At 43.7% G+C, this 24,835-nt stretch overlaps 1 protein-coding gene across 3 annotated transcripts in view; it reads right to left on the reverse strand.

The window, feature by feature from the left end:
- Dcdc2 (doublecortin domain containing 2) overlaps positions 1-24,835 on the reverse strand; it is a 169,534-nt gene that overhangs the window by 50,599 nt on the left and 94,100 nt on the right. For 2 of the 3 annotated variants that reach the window (XM_029468605.2, XM_085831200.1), the window contains one exon: positions 405-446. The exons of the other annotated variant lie outside the window; for it this stretch is intronic. In XM_029468605.2, the coding sequence (XP_029324465.1) occupies positions 405-446 (42 nt within the window). The remainder of the gene's footprint in view (positions 1-404; positions 447-24,835) is intronic. 3 annotated transcript variants of the gene reach the window in all.

A 24,835-nucleotide genomic window follows, 5' to 3' on the forward strand; every position in this document is an offset into this window, starting at 1 on the left:
AAGGATCTCAGCAGCCCCTGTTAGGAGGGCTGTCCTGGGATGTCAGGACCATTGCCAAAGGTGAGCATGTAACAGCTCCGAAGCATCCCCCTTCCAGGAGGGCCCTGGCTGCTCTGTGCACTGTCACCAGTCCCTCTTCTTGTATACACTCACCACACCCTGCTCTGCCTCTATGTAGGAAGTGCCTTACCCAGGGACTATAAAGACTATTAACTCACCTGCATGTGCATCTCAAAGGAAAGACTACATGCGTCTTGCTCAGCTCTGCGTTCTCAGAACCACTTAGCTCCTATTAGTTGGTCTTCCTAGTCACCTTGACTGCACTTGGAGTCAACTAAAAGACATACCTCTGTGCCTATCTATAAGGGCATACAGAGAGGTTTAACTGAAGAACAAAGGCTCACCTTGAATGTGGGTGGCACCATCCCATAGGCTGGGCTTCCACACTAAATAAAAAAGCAAAAAGGGGGAGGGTACTCAGATGTTATAACATGTATGAAATTGTATAAGAACAAGACTTACTATTGTTATTATTATTATTTATGGTTTTTTTTTTTTGAGACAGGGTTTCTCTATGTAACCATGGCTGTCCTAGAACTTGCTCTGTAGACCAGGCTGGCCTTGAACTCACAGAGATCTGCCTGCCTCTGCTTCCCAAGTGCTGGGAGTGCTGGGATTAAAGGTGTGTGGTACCTCTGATGGGTAAAAACTGATTAATTATTAGAAGCAGAGAGAGCAAGCTCAGCGCAGGCCTTCATTTCCCTTTGCAGTGTGGACCACACATGCAGTGTAGACAGTCCTCCCACACTCCCACCACTAGTACCTTGCTCACCCTAATGGACTTTATCTACTCAAACTTCAAGCCAAAATAAACCCTTCCTTTCCTTGAGTTGCTCTTATCAGGGATTCAGTTCCAGTAACAAGAAAGGTAATTGATACCGTGTCTGAGTTATGGCAACAATCATGGAAGTGGAAAGACTCTGAAGGGATGAGAGCTTCAGCCTGGGTTCAAACCACGTCTCGTGGAGCCCTGTCAAGGAGCATGGCACTGGAAGTGACCTGAAGGGAGGCACTGCTTGCAAGCTGTAAGTGTCTCTCCTGATTTCAAGTCTCCCTTAAGGTTTGGGGATTCCTCCCACACCCATATTTGTCCTAAATGACCACTGGGTCTATACCCAGCAAACCTTTGGAAATCCATAGGTACTGTGGGATTCCAGGAGCTATTGTAATTTTAAACATGTAACTAAGTATACCATTTCAATGTGATATACACACATAATTAAGATGTCAGCAAGAATCTGTATCACTGCATGTTCAATACCTTATTAGATGTATTGATCTAGAATAGAAAACAGACACAAGTAACAAATGGACAAGTTTACCTGTCCAGAAAAAACATGCTGTCTCTCTGGATAAACATACTAAACACATACACACACACAGAGAGAGAGAGAGAGAGAGAGAGAGAGAGAGAGAGAGAGAGAGAGAGAGAGAGAGAGAAGCATTCATACCTATAGAGAAAAGCATAAATATGTATGAAGATGGATGGATGGATGCTTACAAGGGATTCCTGAAAACTAAATCCTAGCCTCTTTATCCACCATTCTGACTGTACTAATTGGTTCTCCTTTAGACAGTCCCCAATGTCACTCAGGCATATCCTGTAAGTCTTCATTTCAGTGAAATAACTAATCCTAGTCAACATGGCTGCCTTGGATATGAAATTTTGCCTCTATGGTTACACACACGCACACGCACACACACACACATGTTCTGGAACTACAGCTTACCATGCAAATACTTGCACAACGATATTTATCACTGTGTTATTCACAATAGTAGAAATGGAATCAGACTGTGTCTACCAACAGGTGAATAGGTAAGGAAAATGATGTACTTATGCACAATAGAATTTTACTCTGCAGTGGAGGAAAATCATGATATCTAAAGGAAAAAGAATACAGCTGAAGATCATTACAATGAATGAAATAAGCCATACTCAAAAATGTATTTCTCCTTTTTTATCATATAAAGGCTCTAGATAGTATTGTGTGTGTTGAAAGGGAACCTTAAGAGGAGAAGAAGAAATCTTACGGAATAAAAGAAAAGAATAATGTGTGACAAGAAAACAGAAACAGGACTATGTAGATATGAAAAGGAGCTGCAGGAGGTGGCCAGGAGGATCTGGCAAGCCAGTAGATAGAAAAATGGATAAGGACAAAGAAGAATCACACATATGCATATCTATACATATACACGCATACACGCATGCTTTATTATTAAATAAGTGTGTATGCTTATATGTGTGTAACAATAAGACCATTACTTTGTATACTGACTTTTAAAATATATTTTAAAAATAGGTTTGTGTTCTCTTTGGCTGTAAGCATCTAGTGATTTACACACTTGGACTGATAGTCATCCCCTGCACCCAGATCAAGTTTTACACTAGTATTTAGAACACAAAGGAAAACAAAAGTCACCACTTCTGGACTCCAGTGGATTATGTCCACAATCTAGACACAGTATGCAACAGAGTGCATGGTGAAGGTACGAACTCAGGGTGAAAGCATCAGGACCATATCTGTGCATCTGAATCGTATCTGTCAATGTCAACAAGAGCAGAAAGAGGAAAAGGTCCAGAGGCTCAGAACCCCTCAGCAGGACAGCTAGTGGAGGAGGTGTGCGTGACCTAGGCAGCCTTCACACAGTCGAGTGTGAGCCAACTCCAGGCATGAGCTGGAAAGAGACTAAACCATCTCCTGAGGGCGCGTCAGAACAAGTCAGAAGGTGCTGAAAGATGACTAGATTTTCAAGTCCCCATCTGCACACAGCATAGAAGGAAGTCAACACTAGCAAGCATCTGTGGTGGTTTGAAAGAAAATGGCCTCCAGAGGTTCATGGAGAGCGGCACTACTAGGAGGTGGGGCGTGACTGGAGGAAGTGTGCCTCAGTCACTTCCGCTATCTTCGGATGAAGATGTAGATCTCTCCTTCTTCAGCACTATGTGTGCCTACATGCCACCATGCTTCCCACCATGATAATAATGAACTAAACCTCTGAACTGTAAGCCAGCCCCAATTAAATATTTTCCTTTAAAAGAATTGCTGTGGTCATTGTGTCTCTTCACAGCAATAAAACCCTAAGACAGAATCCATGGTAAATGAATGAGTCTAATTTAGAATGCTTCAGTGTACTGGCTGGTTTTGTGTGTCAACTTGACACAAGCTGGAGTTAACACAGAGAAAGGAGCCTCCCTTGAGAAAATGCCTCCAGGAGATCAAGCTGTAAGGCATTTTCTCAATTAGTGATCAAGGGGGGAGGGCCCAGCCCATTGTGGGTGGTTCCATCCCTGGGCTGTTGGTCCTGGGTTCTATAAGAAAGCAAGCTGAGCAAGCCAGGAGAAGCAATCCAGTAAGCAACACCACTCCATGGCCTCTGCATCAGCTCCAGCCTCTAGGTTCCTGCCCTGTGTGGGTTCCTGTCCTGACTTCCTTTGGTGATGAACATCAATGTGGAAGGATAAGCTGAATAAACCCTTTAAAGCCCCCCAACTTGCTTCTTGGTCATGATGTTTTGTGCAGGAATAGAAACCCTGACTAAGACACTGAGGCTTGAAAATCCTATTACATTAGGTAGGTCTGGTGCTCCAAGGAAGGCTGGGAGAGCAGAGACGGAGTACCAGCCTGGGACAGAGCCCTGAGGAATGCTATACTTAGTGATGGAGAAGGGGCTGCTCAGTCCTACCCTGTCGTTCCCAACCAAGAGGAGAGAATGGCAGACAGAAGCACCACAGAAACTAGGGGAAAGTATTTGAGAGGACATCGGGGTACCCAGGAAACAGCAGTAAAATGCACTGATTTAGTTAGGCACCAGGCAACCGGATGCCTTTTGAAAACAAACATCGATGTCACAGGCAAAGTCATGTGTCATTCAGTAAGCAAATGTGAGTGAACGAGACCAACAAGGGCAGAGACTGTAGTTCCCAGGGAACTTCACACCCCCTCTGGGCCTTTCAGTATGGAAAGCAGAACAGAAATACTCATCCGTAAATGTTCCGTGCAGGCATTAAAGCATGAAATACTTTAATACAACCACTACTAAGCAATCTATTGGACCAGAATTCATGATGAATTCTGGGGAGCAGGGAGGATGGAGTGAGATCATTTGTGGGGTTCCTTAAGGGAAGAACAGAGATTGTGAGACACTTCCAGACCAGACCAGGTCAGAGCCACAACCACAAGGCCCATCTGCTTGAAGCTGTCATTCTCTGTCATTTTTATGCTAGCTCCTGGGCTGACACAGTAGCTGCCAGGAAAGCAAGGAACAGAATAGGTGCTTGTTGCAAGTGACACCTTGGCTGATCTGACCCTGTTTAACCAGGTGGGGAAACTGGGACAGAAACTTCACCATGGCTTGCAAAGTCCTCAGGGGCAGTGCCCTACTCCTGCCAGCTCTCCCCCAGATGAGCCCGCCCTGTGTTTCTGCCTTATTCAAGGTCCTTCACGTGTCCTACTGAACACACACACACACACTCATCATACAGCTAGCCATATGGACTCTAAAGAAATAGATCTAATGAATGGAAATGGGTTCAGAACCTCTGAAATTAGGTGAAAATCAGGGTGCCCAAGTCCCAGGGGCAAAAGGCTGCTATCTACAGTTGAAAAAAGATGCCTATGGCCAGCTTGGAGAAATTTACACATTGGCATCTTAAAAATGCAGGCAGTTTTTCCAGAATTAATTGGAGATTTTTAGCAGCAGGTGGCGGGGTTTCTTTTTAGTTTGTAAAGGAAAGTCTAACAGTTGTCAAACGGCCTGGGTAGAAGTGGATTATTTTGATTTTTTTTTTCCCCAAGCTCTCTGAAATGAAGCTTTTAATGCCTGCCGTGTAATGGCCTTCTTTTTCCATGTAAATGTGGGATCAATCTAGTTTTAAACAGAAAGATTTTTCTAATGTACCTTTGGTATTTTTCAAGCTGTGATACAGCTGATAGGAGTGCTTATAAAATGTAAATTGCAAGAAATTCATATTTATAAGCTTTTCCATGTAATTTCAGGATGCTGACTTTTAAACATTTCTAATGATGATCTAGGAGAGCTGAACTTGGCACTGACTTAAGCATCCCATCCCCACCCGGGCTGGGGTCTGGCGGAGTCACTACGTCTTGAGGCCTTGAGTCTGTGAGCTGGGAAGAGACGGTGTTGCTGAAGAGGAGAGGAGTCTTGGGTCATCTCTGGGAGAACAGCTGGTTTCCTATTAGATGTAGTGCACATGCTATCTTCTTGAGCAATTTCAGGCTTTTACACTCTCTGACTTTTCATTTGCTCTAAACAGATACTGTAAACCACAGCTCTGCCAGGTAAACACTTGAGAATATGTGGATTTTCCTTTGCTAAGTCTAGATTGGCTCCCTACAGGTGTTGTAACATTACCACTGTGCAAATACCTTATTTCAGAAATCTGGAAGCACAAGTCTGACAGGTACCATACTGTGCAAAACTAGAAGTGCTAACAGAGATAGGATCCCTTCTGGAAGATTCCTGAGAGATTGTACCCATGTGTGCTTTTCATTGCTGGACACAGCACTATTTGGCCCATAGGCCCCTCCATCCTTAAATCCATCTCTGTCCAGCAGTGAGGTCATATCCTCTTTCTGAATATCCTGCTTCTATTCATCTTTGAACATAGTAAGGGACCCTAGGATTACATCACCTCCATCAGTCACTCAAGAGTCATCCTCCTACTTTGAGTCAACTGATTGGCAACCTCTATTGCCCCCTGCACTCATAGCATTCACAAGTAGGCCTGGGTTTGGGTGCAGATCTTCAGGGGTCAGTACTCTGCCTAGAAAAATCCCAATAAGCCACTCAGGGGAAAAACATAAAAGATTTTCATAGCACAGGAGTCCCTGCTTTTCTTTGTGGATCCTTTCCAAGCCTCTCAGCAGATACCAGGAACTACAGAAGTTATCAAACTGCACACACCATCTTTTCCTGTGCACGTACACAGTGCAGTGTGGGTATGACAGACAAGAGATGAATCCCGCCCCAGACAGGATGGAACAGGGAAGGCATGGCCAAATATTACACTTTCAGAATGGCAAGCAATCGGAAACACACGTTGTCTACTTGAGAAGTATTTTAGCATGAGTCACTGAACATGTAAAAAGTCACATTACAGAGAAAGGGAAACCACGGTCAATACTTTGAAAGAAAGGCAAGTCAAACAGAGGGCTGGTTTAGTCTGCGGGGTCTGTGTTCGATTTCTTCTTCGCACTGTGAGTACAAACCTGACCAGATGAAGCACAAGGGAGGAGAGAGTTTCTTCAGCTCTCCCCTTGAGGATGCACTTCCCACCGTGGCAGTAGAAGCATCTCACGGCTGGGGCTACATCTCACGGCTGGGGCAGCACATGTCTGAACTGGTCCCATGTTGAGGACAGAGGGGCCTGGTTGGGTGGGGAGCTGTTCTGAGTGTCTCCCAGAAAGGTACCATGTCCTAAAGACTCCCAACCTCCCAAATCAGGGCCACCACCTGGGACCAAGGGTTCAAGCACATGACCAGTGGGAGGAATACGTCACACTAGGCCACAGTAGAGCTGTCCTCCTAGAATCCCAAGCACTATAGCTTCGTGTAACCTGGAATAGATGTTCACGCAGCTGACAGTCCTGACCACTCAGGAGGCCTGGGGGAGAGGACTGCCTGAGCCTTCCAAACCACTGTGGGAAAGACGAGGAGACCACACACACACACACACACACACACACACACACACACACACACGCACACAACCTAGGAGAGAGGCTCACACCTGTAATTCCAGCATTGGGAAGCAGAGGCAGGAGGATTATGAGTTCAAGGACACCTTGGGATCCATAATGAGGCACAAAATTAAAAACTGAAAGTTTCACACAATAAGGGTGTGTTTTATGGCTCTGCTTTTATTTGACTGGTGTCAGGGCTAGAGAAGTCAGAGTGTTTCTCCCAAACTAACACACAGACCTTTCTATGGGACCTCTGCTTGCCTCTCTACCCACCCAGGCTGCTGCTTCACGCACATTCCCTTTCCTGCTCCATGTGAGCCACCTTGAGAGATATTACCTTTAGGGATGATACCTTAAAGAAGAGGAGGCTCTTTAGTCACTCATTCAACAAATTTTAGTGGTCACTTACTGTGTATCAGGATCTGGGCCCTGTTCTAGGGAATGAAGAAGAGCCTACTGTGTGCCAGGCTCTGAGCCCTGTTCTAGGGAATAAAGAAGAGCCTACTGTGTGCCAGGCACTGAGACACGTTCTAGGGAATGAAGAAACGAGTATAAAGAAAGCTTCCTTTCTTTTGTGAGGGAGGAGGAACAATGAAGGCAAAAGTGACAAACAGGACTATAACATGAGGAACATGCCGTGAAAGACAATTCGGTTTGAGAGTAGGCCTCTGAAAAAATAATCTTTAAATAAAAACTGTAAAAATATGAAAATGAACACCTGAAAAGAGGTTATTTAAGCAAAGGAGATAGTAAGCACAAAAGCTCTGAAGTGAACAGACAGGAAAAATGTAATATTCAGAAGTCCTAAGCTCTGCACTGTTAAAACTGCCTATGTCTCATTTGGAAGCCTTGGGACTAGGAGTCTCCTCTACGGCATCTTCATTTCCCATTGTAAGATTCTCTCTTCTCCACTTCCCTTATAGGACTGCAGAGGGCACTTGGTGGCTAATAGCACTTGCTGCCTAACGAGGAGAACCAGAGTTTGAGTCACAGCATCCATTCAATAAGCCAGGTGAACAGAAACTGCTCTAATCCAGCTCTGAGTGATTTGATGCCCTCTTTGGTCTCTGCAAGTGCACAGATGTGTATCACCCTCCCACATACACACACAAGCACACACACACATGCATGCATATACACATACATGTACACAAACACACAGACAACATTTGCATACCTACACACACAAGCACACACATGTGCACATATTCATGTAGACAAATAACGTGCACACACACACACACACACACAAAAATCTTTTTAAAAAAAAACTGACTAAGCAGCTCACATAGGCCATTATAGTCTGTGGAACAATGGTGGGCATCTGCACCACAGAAGCTCAAACTCCTCTGTGAGGGGAGGGATGCATAGGTAAGGCACACTGACTGACTGCAGCTATCCCTCCAGGCAGATGGCTAGACGGAAGCCAGATAGTGCTCAGCAAACACTACTCCCTTCATCTTTCCTCCCCACACCTCTGCCTTCTGACCTTGCCTTGTTTCTTATGTGTGCCCTTGCTTGCTGTCTGCCTCCCCTGTGAGAGAGGCAACTGCCTGAGAGGTGAGTCCTGCCCGCTCCCTCACACCTTGCCAGAGCAGGCCTCTGGCTTAGGGAAGGCCCTGCTTTACAGTCCATGTGGATGCTCGGCCCAGAGCTCTGCGGTCACAAGGAGACCCAGGAGGAAGGGAAGGAGCCGGTGCTTCCTCTGAGCCACAGTATGGCAGTTTATACATGGGAGAAGTTTTCTCTGAAGGAACGCACACCTGCCTCTGGCGCAGTCTCTCGGGGCCAGCTCACAGTCTTGCTGGGACAGACAGAGGTCCTCCTGTCATCACCATACTCTCACCAAATGCCAACTTCTTGGAAACATCTAGGAAAACTTTTACCTGAGGACAGGAGGGTGCCATTTTTGCTCAAAGGTATAGAGTGGAAAGGGACAGGGGGCGTTAAAAAAAAAGAAGAAGAAGTATAATTATTTATCTGAAGGTTTTTCCTGGGGGTGCTGCCCAAACTCAGTGTGACTGAAACCATTCCCATCACATTAATAATAGTAATAAAAAGGCTTTCACCTCCTGTGGCAAGACGCTGCAAATCTAAATAATTTTATCTTCTCCTCTGAACATTTCCCAAGATGCAACAGTAGCTCTCAGGCAGACAGAAATTACTCACTATGCCAGAGGAGCCTACTCCCTTTCAAAAATGACTTTGAGATAATATTTGTTTCATGCCTTTGGTAATTTCACATACATATAACTAAAGTGTTCAATTTTGTTGATGGAGCAGTTTAAAGTTTATATAGCAATTTAATCCACTGCAACGGATAGAAAAAGATGTATGGTTGTGCTGTGCCTAGAACATTGGTAATAGCCATGCTCTCAAGCAGCGTGTTAAAAGATTTATTATTACATAAAATGTCATAAAATCAAAGCACCACATCTCAATTAACCAGGAACAGAAATATTGAACTGCTCTCCTTATAAGTAATAAATATTAGTTCACCAAGCTTCTCAGTGACCACAGAGCAGACGTGTGGACAGCCTTCCGGACAGAAGGATGGTGTTCACCAAGTTTCTCAGTGACCACAGAGCAGACGTGTGGACAGCCTTCCGGACAGAAGGATGGTGCTCTATTGTGGAAATTATCAAGTAATTTTAACTGGTTTTCAGAAATTCAAGTTTCAAGAGCCAATCATCACTATCCAACACAAAACAAAACCACAAATCCTAAACTGTAGGCTGGAAACCCATCTAAACTAATCAGGTCATTGTGTTCTAAAGCCCTGAGGGACTAGAGAGACAGTGAGTCAACCCTTTCTTTTCATTATCAAGAGCAGAACTGCCCAGTGAGGAGCTGGAAGCAAGGCTAGACCCTCTAGCTTACATACACTTCCATTTTCAGGCTCTCCGTATCAATAAACAAGAACTATCTGAGGCAGGGCAAAATGATGGTATCAAATGATACTGTTACCGTAGCCCCTATGGAGCCGGCTGGAGTAGTGGCTTCCAGAGAATCTGCTTGCACTGAGTATCTCATAAACATGGATGGATACGTGGATGGGTGGACAAACAAACCAACGGAGTTCTCAGGAATGAGACTAACGGCTTCCAATTGCTTTTTTCCCTGGCCATAGGGAGCCCTGAGCTACCTTCCCCTTCTGTCCCTGATGAGGAGTAGCCTGAGAAAAATCCAGGTTTCCTAAGTCTTCAACATCAAAGAGAATAACTCTGCAGAATGGCACTCTGGGCTCTTCCTTTTTTTTTTTTAATATTTTTATTACATATTTTCCTCAATTACATTTCCAATACTATCCCAAAAGTCCCCCATAGCGCCCCCCACTTCCCTACCCACCCATTCCCATTCTTTTGGCTCTGGCATTCCCCTATATTGGGGCATATAAAGTTTGCAAGTCCAATGGGCCTCTCTTTCCATTGATGGCCGACTAGGCCATCTTTCGATACATATGCAGCTAGAGACAAGAGCTCCGGGGATCTGGTTAGTACATCATGTTGTTACAACAATAGGGTTGCAGATCCCTTTAGCTCCTTGGGTACTTTCTCTAGCTTCTCCATTGGGAGCCCTGTGATACATCCAATAGCTGACTGTGAACATCCACTCCTGTGTTTGCTAGGCCCCGGCATCGTCTCACAAGAGACAGCTATATTTGGGTCCTTTCAGCAAAATCTTGCTAGTGTATGCAATGGTGTCAGCGTTTAGAAGCTGATTATGGGACGGATCCCTGGATACAGCAGTCTCTAAATGGTCCATCCTTTCATCACAGCTAGGAACTTTGTCTCTGTAACTCCTTCCCTGGGTGTTTTGTTCCCAATTCTAAGAAGGTGCACAGTGTCCACATTTTGGTCTTCATTCTTCTTGAGTTTCATGCGTTTATCAAATTGTATCTTATATCTTGGGTATCCTAAGTTTTGGGCTAATATCCACTTATCAATGAATACATATTGTGGGAGTTCTTTTGTGATTGTGTTACCTCACTCAAGATGATGCCCTCCAGGTCCATCCATTTGGCTAGGAATTTCATAAATTCATTCTTTTTAATAGCTGAGTAGTACTCCATTGTGTAAATGTACCATAATTTCTGTATCCATTCCTCTGTTGAGGGACATCTGGGTTCTTTCCAGCTTCTGGCTATTATAAATAGGGCTGCTATGAACATAGTGGAGCATGTGTCCTTTTTACCGGTTGGGACATCTTCTGGATATATGCCCAGGAGAGGTATTGCTGGATCCTCCGGTAGTACTATGTCCAATTTTCTGAGGAACCGCCAGACTGATTTCCAGAGTGGTTGTACAAGCTTGCAATCCCACCAACAATGGAGGAGTGTTCCTCTTTCTCCACATCCTCGCCAGCATCTGCTGTCACCTGAATTTTTGATCTTAGCCATTCTGACTGGTGTGAGGTGAAATCTCAGGGTTGTTTTGATTTGCATTTCCCTGATGATTAAGGATGTTGAACATTTTTTCAGGTGCTTCTCTGCCATTCGGTATTCCTCAGGTGAGAATTCTTTGTTCAGTTCTGAGCCCCATTTTTTAATGGGGTTATTTGACTTTCTGGAGTCCACCTTCTTGAGTTCTTTATATATATTGGATATTAGTCCCTTATCTGATTTAGGATAGGTAAAGATCCTTTCCCAATCTGTTGGTGGTTTTTTTGTCTTATTGATGGTGTCTTTAGCCTTGCAGAAGCTTTGTAGTTTCATGAGGTCCCACTTGTCAATTCTCGATCTTACAGCACAAGCCATTACTGTTCTATTCAGGAATTTTTCCCCTGTGCCCATGTCTTCAAGGCTTTTCCCCACTTTCTCCTCTATAAGTTTCAGTGTCTCTGGTTTTATGTGAAGTTCCTTGATCCACTTAGACTTGACCTTAGTACAAGGAGATAGGAATGGATCGATTCGCATTCTTCTACATGTTAACAACCAGTTGTGCCAGCACCATTTGTTGAAAATGCTGTCTTTCTTCCACTGGATGTTTTTAGCTCCCTTGTCGAAGATCAAGTGACCATAGGTGTGTGAGTTCATTTCTGGGTCTTCAATTCTATTCCATTGGTCTATTTGTCTGTCACTATACCAGTACCATGCAGTTTTTATCACAATTGCTCTGTAGTAGAGCTTTAGGTCCGGCATGGTGATTCCACCAGAGGTTCTTTTATCCTTGAGAAGAGTTTTTGCTATCCTAGGTTTTTTGTTATTCCAGATGAATTTGCAGATTGCACTTTCTAATTCGTTGAAGAATTGAGTTGGAATTTTGATGGGGATTGCATTGAATCTGTAGATTGCTTTTGGCAAGATAGCCATTTTTACAATGTTGATCCTGCCAATCCATGAGCATGGGAGATCTTTCCATCTTCTGAGATCTTCTATAATTTCTTTCTTCAGAGACTTGAAGTTTTTATTATACAGATCTTTCACTTCCTTAGTTAGAGTCACGCCAAGATATTTTATATTATTTGTGACTATTGAGAAGGGTGTTGTTTCCCTAATTTCTTTCTCAGCCTGTTTATTCTTTGTGTAGAGAAAGGCCATTGATTTGTTTGAGTTAATTTTATATCCAGCTACTTCACCGAAGCTGTTTATCAGGCTTAGGAGTTCTCTGGTGGAATTTTTAGGGTCACTTATATATACTATCATATCATCTGCAAAATGTGATATTTTGACTTCATCTTTTCCAATTTGTATCCCTTTGATCTCCTTTTGTTGTCGAATTGCTCTGGCTAGGACTTCAAGTACAATGTTGAATAGGTATGGAGAAAGTGGACAGCCTTGTCTAGTCCCTGATTTTAGAGGGATTGCTTCAAGCTTCTCACCATTTACTTTGATGTTGGCTACTGGTTTGCTGTAGATTGCTTTTATCATGTTTAGGTATGGGCCTTGAATTCCTGATCTTTCCAAGACTTTTATCATGAATGGGTGTTGGATCTTGTCAAATGCTTTTTCCCCATCTAACGAGATGACCATGTGGTTTTTGTCTTTGAGTTTGTTTATATACTGGATTACGTTGATGGATTTCCGTATATTGAACCATCCCTGCATCCCTGGGATGAAACCTACTTGGTCAGGATGGATGATTGTTTTGATGTGTTCTTGGATTCGGTTAGCAAGAACTTTATTGAGGATTTTTGCATCAATATTCATAAGGGATATTGGTCTGAAGTTTTCTATCTTTGTTGGGTCTTTTTGTGGTTTAGGTACCAGAGTAATTGTGGCTTCATAGAATGAGTTGGGTAGAGTACCTTCTGTTTCTATTTTGTGGAATAGTTTGTGAAGAACTGGGATTAGATCTTCTTTGAAGGTCTGATAGAACTCTGCACTAAACCCATCTGGTCCTGGGCTTTTTTTAGTTGGGAGACTATTAATGACTGCTTCTATTTCTTTGGGGGATATAGGGCTGTTTAGATCATTAACCTGATCTTGATTCAACTTTGGTGCCTGGTATCTGTCTAGGAACTTCTCCATTTCATCCAGGTTCTCCAGTTTTGTTGAGTATAGCCTTTGGTAGAAGGATCTGATGGTGTTTTGGATGTCTTCAGGATCTGTTGTTATGTCTCCTTTTTCATTTCTGATTTTGTTAATTAGGATGCTTTCCCTGTGCCCTCTAGTGAGTCTGGCTAAGGGTTTATCTATCTTGTTGATTTTCTCAAAGAACCAGCTCCTTGATTGGTTGATTCTTTGAATAGTTTTTCTTGTTTCCACTTGGTTGATTTCACCCCTGAGTTTGATTATTTCCTGGGGTCTACTCCTCTTGGGTGAATTTGCTTCCTTTTGTTCTAGTGCTTTTAGGTGTGTTGTCAAGCTGCTAATGTGTGCTCTCTCTAGTTTCCTTTTGGAGGCACTCAGAGCTATGAGTTTTCCTCTTAGAAATGCTTTCATTGCGTCCCATAAGTTTGGGTATGTTGTGGTTTCATTTTCATTGAACTCTAAAAAGTCCTTAATTTCTTTCTTTATTCCTTCCTTGACCAAGGTATCATTGAGAAGAGTGTTGTTCAGTTTCCACGTGAAGGTTGGCTTTCTATTATTTATTTTGTTATTGAAGATCAGCCTTAGTCCATGGTGATCTGATAGGATGCATGGGACAATTTCAATATTTTTATATCTGTTGAGGCCTGCTTTGTGACCAATTATGTGGTCAATTTTGGAGAAGGTACCATGAGGTGCTGAGAAGAAGGTATATCCTTTTGTTTTAGGATAGAATGTTCTGTAGATATCTGCCAGATCCATTTGATTCATAATTTCTCTTAGTTTCACTGTGTCCCTGTTTAGTTTCTGTTTCCATGATCTGTCCATTGGTGAAAGTGGTGTGTTGAAGTCTCCCACTATTATTGTATGAGGTGCAATGTGTGCTTTGAGATTTACTAAAGTTTCTTTAATGAATGTGGCTGCCTTTGTATTTGGAGCATAGATATTCAGGATTGATAGTTCCTCTTGGAGGATTTTACCTTTGATGAGTATGAAGTGTCCCTCCCTGTCTTTTTTAATGACTTTGGGTTGGAAGTCAATCTTATCAGATATTAGAATGGCTACTCCAGCTTGTTTCTTCATGCCATTTGCTTGGAAAATTGTTTTCCAGCCTTTCATTCTGAGGTAGTGTCTATCCTTTTCTCTGAGATGAGTTTCCTGTAAGCAGCAAAATGTTGGGTCTTGTTTGTGTAGCCAGTTTGTTAGTCTATGTCTTTTTATCGGGGAGTTGAGTCCATTGATATTAAGAGATATTAAGGAAAAGTAATTGTTGTTTCCTGTTATTTTTGTTGTTAAAGTTGGCATTTTGTTCTTGTGGCTGTCTTCTTTTAGGTTTGTTGAGGGATTACCTTCTTGTTGTATCTAGGGCGTGGTTCCTGTCCTTGTATTGGTTTTTTTCTGTTATTATCCTTTGAAGGGCTGGATTCGTGGAGAGATAATGTGTGAATTTGGTTTTGTCGTGGAATACTTTGGTTTCTCCATCTATGTTAATTGAGAGTTTGGCTGGGTATAGTAGCCTGGGCTGGAATTTGTGTTCTTTTAGTGTCTGTATAACATCTGTCCAGGATCTTCTGGCTTTCATAGTCTCTGGTGAAAAATCTGGTGTAATTCTGATAGGCTTGCCTTTATATGTTACTTGGCCTTTTTCTCTTACTGCTTTTAGTATTCTATCTTTATTTAGAGCATTTGTTGCTCTGATTATTATGTGTCGGGAGGTATTTCTTTTCTGGTCCAGTCTATTTGGAGTTCTGTAGGCTTCTTGTATGTTCATGGGCATCTCTTTCTTTAGATTTGGGAAGTTTTCTTCTATAATTTTGTTGAAGATGTTTGCTGGTCCTTTGAGTTGAAAATCTTCATTCTCATCCACTCCTATTATCCGTAGGTTTGGTCTTCTCATTGTGTCCTGTATTTCTTGGATGTTTTGAGTTAGGATCTTTTTGCATTTTACATTTTCCTTGATTGTTGTGCCGATGTTCTCTATGGAATCTTCTGCACCTGAGATTCTCTCTTCCATCTCTTGTATTCTGTTGCTGATGCTCGTATCTATGGTTCCAGATTTCTTTCCTAGGGTTTCTATCTCCAGTGTTGCCTCATTTTGGGTTTTCTTTATTGTGTCTACTTCCCTTTTTAGGTCTAGTATGGTTTTGTTCATTTCCATCATCTGTTTGGATGTGTTTTCCTGTTTTTCTGTAAGGACTTCTACCTGTTTGATTATGTTATCCTGTTTTTCTTTAAGGATTTGTAACTCTTTAGCAGTGTTCTCCTGCAATTCTTTAAGGGATTTTTGTGCTTCCTCTTTATTGTCTTCTGCCTGTTTAGCAGTGTTCTCCTGCATTTCTTTAAGTGTGTTATTAAAGTCCTTCTTGAAGTCCTCTATCATCATCAGGAGATATGCTTTTAAATCCGTGTCTAGCTTTTCCGGTGTGTTGGGGTGCCCTGGACTGGACGAAGTGGGGGTTCTGGGTTCTGATGATGGTGAGTGGTCTTGGTTTCTGTTAGTAAGATTATTACGTTTACCTTTCGCCATCTGGTAATCTCTGGGGTTAGTTGTTATCGTTGTCACTGTTTAAAGATTGGAGCAGAAGCTGTGTTCCACTCACCAGCAGTCTCTAAATCCTGCGGCGGGGGTCGTGGGTAGCTGATGGTACCCCGGTGCTGGTCCAGCCGGAAGAGGCCTGTGGTCCTACTCAGGCCGGTTTTCTGCTTCCCTAACTAATGCAGTCTCTGGTCCCGCGCGCAATTGGATTGGAGCAGAAGCTGTGCTCCACTCACCTGAAGTCTTAAGATCCTGTGGCGGGTGTTGTGGGTAGCTGGCGAGTGTGAGCCGACCCTGCGCCCCAGCTGCCCCGGTGCTTTTCTGACCGGAAGAGGGTTGTGGCCCTATGTAGGCCGGATTTCTCTCTCCCCAACCAGAGCAGTCTCAGGTCCCGCGTGATTGGACTGGAGCAGAAGCTGTGTTCCACTCACCAGCAGTCCCAAAATCCTGCGGCGGGGGTCGTGGGTAGCTGGCGGGTGTCAATCAACCCTGCGCTCCCGCTACCCGGGCGCTGATCCGGCCGGATGAGGCCTGTGGCCCTACTCAGGCCGGTTTCTGCTTCCCTAACTAATGCAGTCTCAGGTCCCGCGCAATTGGATTGGAGCAGAAGCTGTGTTCCACTCACCAGCAGTCCCCAATCCTGCGGCGGGGGTCGTGGGTAGCTGGCGGGTGTCAGGCAACCCTGCGCTCCCGCTACCCCCGGCGCTGATCCAGCCGGATGAGGCCTGTGGTCCTACTCAGGCCGGTTTCTGCTTCCCTAACTAATGCAGTCTCAGGTCCCGCGCAATTGGATTGGAGCAGAAGCTGTGCTCCACTCACCAGAAGTCTTAAGATCCTGTGGCGGGTGTTGTGGGTAGCTGGCGAGTGTCAGCAGACCCTGCGCCCCAGCTGCCCCGGTGCTTTTCTGACCGGAAGAGGGTTGTGGCCCTATGTAGGCCGGATTTCTCTCTCCCCAACCAGAGCAGTCTCAGGTCCCGCGTGATTGGACTGGAGCAGAAGCTGTGTTCCACTCACCAGCAGTCCCAAAATCCTGCGGCGGGGGTCGTGGGTAGCTGGCGGGTGTCAATCAACCCTGAGCTCCCGCTACCCGGGCGCTGATCGTCAATCAACCCTGCGCTCCCGCTACCCGGGCGCTGATCCGGCCGGATGAGGCCTGTGGCCCTACTCAGGCCGGTTTCTGCTTCCCTAACTAATGCAGTCTCAGGTCCCGCGCAATTGGATTGGAGCAGAAGCTGTGTTCCACTCACCAGCAGTCCCCAATCCTGCGGCGGGGGTCGTGGGTAGCTGGCGGGTGTCAGGCAACCCTGCGCTCCCGCTACCCCGGCGCTGATCCAGCCGGATGAGGCCTGTGGTCCTACTCAGGCCGGTTTCTGCTTCCCTAACTAATGCAGTCTCAGGTCCCGCGCAATTGGATTGGAGCAGAAGCTGTGTTCCACTCACCAGAAGTCTTAAGATCCTGTGGCGGGTGTTGTGGGTAGCTGGCGAGTGTCAGCAGACCCTGCGCCCCAGCTGCCCTGGTGCTTTTCTGCCAGGAAGAGGGTTGTGGCCCTATGTAGGCCGGATTTCTCTCTCCCCAACCAGAGCAGTCTCAGGTCCCGCGTGATTGGACTGGAGCAGAAGCTGTGTTCCACTCACCAGCAGTCCCAAAATCCTGCGGCAGGGGTCGTGGGTAGCTGGCGGGTGTCAGGCAACCCTGCGCTCCCGCTACCCGGGCGCTGATCCGGCCGGATGAGGCCTGTGGCCCTACTCCTGGGCTCTTCCTTGAATTCATCATTTGTTTAGTCCTCAAGGGAGCAGAAACTCTAATTTGTGTCCTATATGACTAAAATATCTATCAGCATTGTCAAGAAGGCTCAACAGATAAAGCTGCTTGCTGGACAAAGTTTGGTGGACCAAGTTCAATCCCCAGAACCCATATAAAAGTGGAAAAAAGAACAAACTAAATGCCTGTCCTCTTACCTGTGCATGCACACTGTGTGACATACTCTCTCATACACACACCACACAATACCCACACCACACATGTGCACACATACTTGATAAAATGTCTATCAGACTTCATCAGAAAGCTCTATAAAATACTGTGTATCTATCTAAATATGGAATTTTAAAACTTTTAGTGTATCTTTGGTGTATTTCTTTAAGACAGAGTCTTAAATATACCAGGTTGGCCTATGTCTATGAGTTTATATGTTAATGAAATCCAGGCTGGGAAATAAAATGATTATATACTGTCTTAGGGTTTCCATTGCTGTGAAGAGACACCATAACCATGACAACTCTTATAAAAGAAAACATTGCATTGTGGCTGGATTACAGTTTCAAAGGTTTACTCTATTATTGTAATGGAGGGAAATGTACTGACACGCAGGCAGACATGGTGCTGGGGAAGAAGCTGAGACTTCTACATCTTGATCCACAGGTAGCTGAAGGGCATAGCTTGAACACAGGAGACTGAAAAGCCCACCCTCACCCTCCCACACCCCCCACACCCTGACAGTGACGTGAGGGAAGAGGTGTTGAAGACAACAGGCCACAACTACTCCAACCAGGCCACACCTTTTGAATAGTACCACTCCCTATGGGCCTAATTACATACAAACTACCACATATGCTCAACAAGCATTGAGGCTAACAAACTGCTAAATAGCACAGTGAATTCAAATCACAGCAAAAGGAGTCCAGGTTAGATTCCATCTTTAAGCTGTACACCCTCTGGTGAAGAATAAACATAAGGTCCGGTGAGTAAAAGCACATGAACACATAGACAAACACCAGACTTGGATTAGAGCAAGAAGGCAGCTCTAGAAAATGAGTTGAGGGATATCTTAGAAGAGAGTCACACCTAAGCTGAATCTGATGAAAAAAAAAAAAAAACATGAAGGTGGCAGAAGGTGTCAGAATTATGTCAAAGGAGACAAGAAGTTACATGGCTTGTGGACAACTTACAAACTGTTTACTGTTGTGCAGTGTAGAGTTGTCAGCAGCTGATAAAAACATGGAGCATCAGGAGTTAGGATATATACTGAAGATGCTGGACTTTGTCTGTGGGAAGCAGAAGCTGTTGGTGGGTTTACAGTATGTGAGCCATGCAGCCAAATTTTATTTTGGACAAATGACACTAGAAAGGAGTGCAGAAACAAGTTGGGAATGACCAGAGAAAGCACCTGTTGGGAAGCGACAGTTCCCTGCAGAGAGACAGCAGCACCAAATGAGGGGTGAGAGAAACAGAGGGAGAGAGCTGTGAGTCCAAGGCACTTCCTACAGTTTATGAAGTCAGCAGGCTTGAGAGATGATTGAGGGGAAGGGAGAAGCCAAGACTGCTTCTGGTCCAGACACAGGCAGATATGGATGATGTCTGTGGAGAAGGCTGTGAAGTAGCAGTAATTCCCTTGGTTTCCAAATGCTGAGCATAAGGTCTTTAAACCCTGACCCCACTGTGTCCCAGGGTCCTTTCTCATTCACTGCCGGTTGGCTATTGTATGTCATTCATTTGTTCAGCAAGTACTGATAGAACATGAATACATTCATATATAAACAAGGTAAGCCAGAGGGGTGGAGCTTTAAATAGACCTGTTGATAGCACACTCACCCAATAGCTAGATGCTGGTAGATGGAAAGTGTAGCAAAGGAATCAAAATACAAAATGGTCCTGACAGGCTGGGATATGGATTAAGAAATTAAATTTAATAGGAAAACAGGGAGGAAATTCATCATGGTCTAGGAAGCTGTGATTTTACATGTGTTCATAAGGAAATAAATGTGAGATTTGATAGCACTTAAATTTAATATAATGTATATTAAGTCTGGGAACTTGGGACTTCATTCCATTAAAAAATGAAGTACGATATTAGTACATATTTTTCACATTGACATAGGCTACAAAATACTCTAAATTTCATGAGAACATTCTAGTAGTCATTACAATGAACATAAATGTGCCAGATAGGCTATTCCTGCCTGCCTACAGGACTTTCTTCAACTTCAGATTCTTTTCCCTTTGTTAAATAAAGTAGATTTGTCATACATCTGCCTTTATGGGCCTAGTTCCACTTCCCAAACCACAACTTAAGGTCCTGGGATATGATAACTGCAAGGTAAGTTGTGCACAAATTAAGCTACACCCTGATATTCACACTTGGTTCTAAGAACCTCAGATTGGGTAGTCACCGACAGAGCCAAACATTTGCAGGTAGACTGTCCTCAGGACGGGAATGTCTAGAAACCCTTCTCACTAAGGGATGTCGAAAAGACCCTGGTGACTCTTCCCTTGAAGCAAGGCTGAGACATGGATCCACAGCTGTCTCCAGATACCTGCCTGAGGTCAACTATGAACAGTGGAGGAAATAAGTTAAAAATAACACACTGGGGACCTTGCAAGAGCAGAGTAGAGGGAATAGTGGGCCATGAAGCATGGGTACTCCAAAGGTATGCAGGCCGAGCCGTCCTCTATGGAGATTTGCTTTGCCATTGTTTTTCCCAATTCTAGAATAAAAGTCATGTGTAATACAACTAGAATGTCACTCAGGGCTGTAGCCTCGTTATTGCCTGCTATATGTCATCAAACTCACTCATTCAGCAAGAATTGAGCATTCAGTTCATATCATGAATATGTTCATGTACAAGCAGGTTAGCCAGAGGGATGGAGGTTGGCTTTAAATATATTATAGGACAAGTGGCAAGTGCAGTAAAGAACAGCTTGGTGTTAACCTGAAGGAACTACAAGAAGAGCATTTCTTTCTGAACTAGGAACAGGAAAAAGAATGCTACTGCTAGGCCCAGCATCCTGATAGACACATACTTCCCCCAGCATCCTGACAGACAAACACTTCTCTCAGTGTCCTCATGGACACAAACTTCTCCCCAGCATCCTCCTGATGGACTCACACTTCCTCCAGCACATTCCCTCACTTTCAGCCAGAGATGGGTTAGACCACAATCACTTCTTTTTAACTTCTTTAAAAAATAAAATAAAATAAAACAAAGTCACTTTAGTATAATTTACTACCAAATAAAATCATCACGCAGTTCATTTAAAGATATTACTCTAATAGTTGCCCAAACTCTACGCCTCTCATTCTCTAACTTCTAACTCTTGTAGGCAGGGACCTCTTAACTCATAAATGGCTCTCCTTTCTTCTAATAACAAACATTGCTCTCTCTGAAACTCTGACTTGATCATGTGACCCAGCTAGCTATTAACTATGAGTAGGCACGTGGTGTTAAGCTGCAAAAATTAGATTGTTTAGGGTTTTTTCTTTGTTGTTTTGTGTGGCTGGTTAGTTGGTTGGTTGGTTGGTTGATGGCTATTTGATTAGTTGGTTAGTGGCTGGCTGGTTGGTTGGTTGGTTGGATAGCTGGCTGGTTGACTAGTTGGTTGGTTAGTTAGTTGGTTGGTTGGTTGGTTGGTTGGTTGATTGGCTGGCTGGCTGACTGGGTGGGTGGGTGGCTGGCTGGATGGTTGGTTGATCTGATATTTGGGTGGTTGGTTGGTTGGTTGGTTTATTAATTAGTTGGTTGATTGATTGGTTGGTTGGTTTTTGTTTTCCTTTACCTAAAGTCCTCTTCACCACCACCACCACCCCTTTTCCTTTGCTGTGTGGAAGTGCTCTGGGAGCTGCCTGCAGCTATATTCCATCCACAGGAAGAAAGTTTGTGTGCAATAAAGGACGATGAGTAAAATTGAGGGGCTGAATGAATCCACACTGAGAGGCCCCTTACCCCAGATTCTCAGACTACCACCTCAGGGCTTTAATATTATTTTTCTCTTCTTCTCTTTCTTTTCTTCCTAATTTTCTTTCTCTTTTCTGTTTTGTAGAGCTGGGATGGAAGCCAGGTCCTTGTATGTGCTAGACAACTGCTTTGCTATTGAACCATATCCCCAGCTCTACATTCTCTTTTCAATCTTCGAACACATTTTGAACAAAAGATAAAAACATAATGAGGTCATTCTAGAAAATAAAACTTAGAAGATAACTCTGATTCAAGCTGATGGAGAAGTGTGAGAGATAGAGAAGACATGGAAATTTTTGAAGAATCAACAACACGATAAACAATGTCAGAATGTTAAAATATACATAAATCATATGTGGCACAATTAAAAGAATATTTCAGAATCAGTGAACTGACCAACTGGTCATTTCTAACTAGAAAACCATAAAGGACTAAGGGGACTATTGAAGATGCTGAGGAATGCCAGTGGAGAAGCCGTGCTGGGTCTATGCCAGGTGCTTATTTTAATTCACTAGAGAAGTTAATTATCATCCTTGGGTCCTTGGTGGCTTTAAAGAGCTGCATCGGAAGGCAGGAGAGACTGGAGGTAGTAATTGAACATCGACTTTGTGCCAGTTTTTCTGCTCACACACATCATGCAATTTATCTCCTGCTAATTGAACTGTAAAGCTTTTTCCACTGAGATTTTGGGCTACATTTAAAATTAGTAGACTTTTACAAAATTATTTTGTCAACAAAGTTAGAACAGACCTCCTCAGCCATAATGCTTTTCAAAGCAATTTCAATCACTTAATTCACATTGTGGGTCTAGGTAGTAGAAAATCATTAACGTTATTATTTTGATCACCAGGAGTGCTGGAGTAAATGACTTACTGACTTGGGGACTGGTCAATTTAAAAGCCGAGGGTAATCCAGAAAAGCTTATCACTCTAAGCATGTGATTAGTAGCTCCTAGCTGTGGGCAGGACTGAGAAGTGTAACACAAGGCAGGCAGGCAGGCAGGGCTGGGAAGCACAGTCCTCTATAGCCAGGAGTTGGCAGTGCTCAGGGAGCAGAGCGAACATTACCCAGATGATGGGTGGGAGCCCGCTTTTTGATTGGCTACACAGGACTGTTGTAGCCAGATAATGGCCTCCTGCATGACCTTCCCTAGATTCACAAAGCATTTGACCTCTGTTGTGATTTGAGTGTAAAGTGTCCCACAGCCTCACATGATTGAATGAATGTTTCCCACAAGGTGGCGCTGTTTGGGAGAGGTCATAGAGCCTTCCATAGGGAGAAAGTGCGCCACTGAGGCAAGCACTTAGGATCGCTAGCTCCACCCTCCTTCCTGATTTGCCAGATCTACCAGATCTGAGCTGGCAACTTCACTCTGAGAGCTGTTCCCACCACCACCCTTCTCTACCATGATGCACTGAGCCCTCAACCTGAAGCCAAATAACACCTTACTTTTTGTCAGGTATTTGGACACAAAACCGAAAAAAATAACATGGTATAAATATCAAAACCAGCCTTCACCTATACCCAAATTTTGTTTATAAATTAAATAAATATAACAAAAATGTTTATTCCAGTGCAGGTAGAATGGCTTAGCAGGTAAGTGCCTGCCAGAAAGGCTAAAGACCCGAGTGTCATCCCTGGACCCCATGTGGTAGAAAGAGAGAACTAACTCCCCAAAGTTGTCTTCCGACTTACACACGCAAGTGCACTCACACACACACATACACACACACACACACATACACACACACACACATACACACACTAGCACACGAGCATCCACACATGCACAAATAAGCAAAATTAACATAAAAGGAAATACATGAAAAATGATGAAGCTAAGTTTCACAATACCCTGCAGAATCATTTGCACTCATGTGCTTCATAATGTGTGTGTGTGTGTGTGTGTGTGTGTGTGTGTGTGTGTGTGTCGCTCTCCTGTGGATTCTAGCCTCACACCACAAGAAAAGTAAAAGCCACCATTGGAACAGAAACACAAGCTATAATGTTCCCATTGTTTCTGAAGCCTGGGACCCTCCCACCAACACACACACACATACATGCACACTGCAGATGGAGACTGGACTACAGATAAGTCACTAAGCTATGACAGCCATAAAAGAAATCAAGAACTGAATCTTGGGATAGTGGAGTGGGTCAGCATTAAGAGCACCTGCAGTCATTGCAGAAGACCTGAGCTCAGGTCTCAGTGCCCACAGTGCAGCTCCCAGCTGCCTGGAGCTGCAGCTCGGGAGCGCCAACACCTTAACTAGCCTCCTCCAACAACTGCGCCCATGTGCACACAGCCCCAACACAGACAGACACATAATTTAAAATAAAAATAAATCTTTTTAGGCAATCCAAATCCTTTTATCCATTTCAAAAATTGTTTTAAGTGCATTCACTCAAAGGGCACCACATACTAATGTGTGTGGATAAAGTATAATGATCAAATTAAGTTAGCTAACATTTTCACCTTAAACAGTCTAAGTTTCTGATCAATGTGTGGGTCTTAATCTCTGATAATACAAGCATCTTCAACATGAGGCCTGAAGAGGTGTAGGGCATTTGATACAAATATATTTCACACAGCCTTGATCCACTGAATATTTACATTTTGAGATTTGATGCTGTGTGCACCATCAATAAAAGGATTGGTTGATTGGTTGGTTGGTTGGATGGATGGATGGTATTTTTATTGAAAGATTTCTGTAAAGAGCTAAACATTAAAATATTTGGAAAAATAAGCACAGAATCACATTTTTAAACACATGTCTCCTCTGGAATTTTAAAATAACATCTACAGTGTTCCCTAACTACCATTAAAAAAAAACCTACAGAAAAAGCTAAAACAACTTATCTCACTGGGGGAAATGGTTAAGTATGGCTGGCAGTGCTTTTTCGTTTTTGTTTTTTTCTTTTAAATCCCAAAGCTCTCAACACAACCATACAAGAACATCTTCAAATAGGCCACCCTCCCACCATTCTCCAAAACTAACTCCTTCCTTCCTGTCTTCCTGTACTTTAATGAGTTATTCTAAAAGATGACAAGATGTGTGAGGTACTTCGTATTCTGCTGAACTCTAAAAGATTTCTTATATAATCATCATCATCAAAAGCAACCACTAAAGCAGAATTTAACAGCCCACTATTATTTAAAAGTGGCCAGATTATCATCAAAAACAAAGAAAAACTCTAGATTCCTTGCTCTCTTTTCCAGTCTCACATCGTCATTGTGCCCATCTCACCATGCCCCCATGCCTCAGAGCCCAGGCTCACTGAGCTTCCCAGCCTGGATTCGGTCCTCTGTTCTACAGGAAGGCTTACTCA

This window comes from Mus caroli, unplaced genomic scaffold (genome assembly GCF_978045245.1).
Source record: "Mus caroli unplaced genomic scaffold, Mus_caroli_1 scaffold_15, whole genome shotgun sequence".
Lineage (NCBI taxonomy): Eukaryota > Metazoa > Chordata > Mammalia > Rodentia > Muridae > Mus > Mus caroli.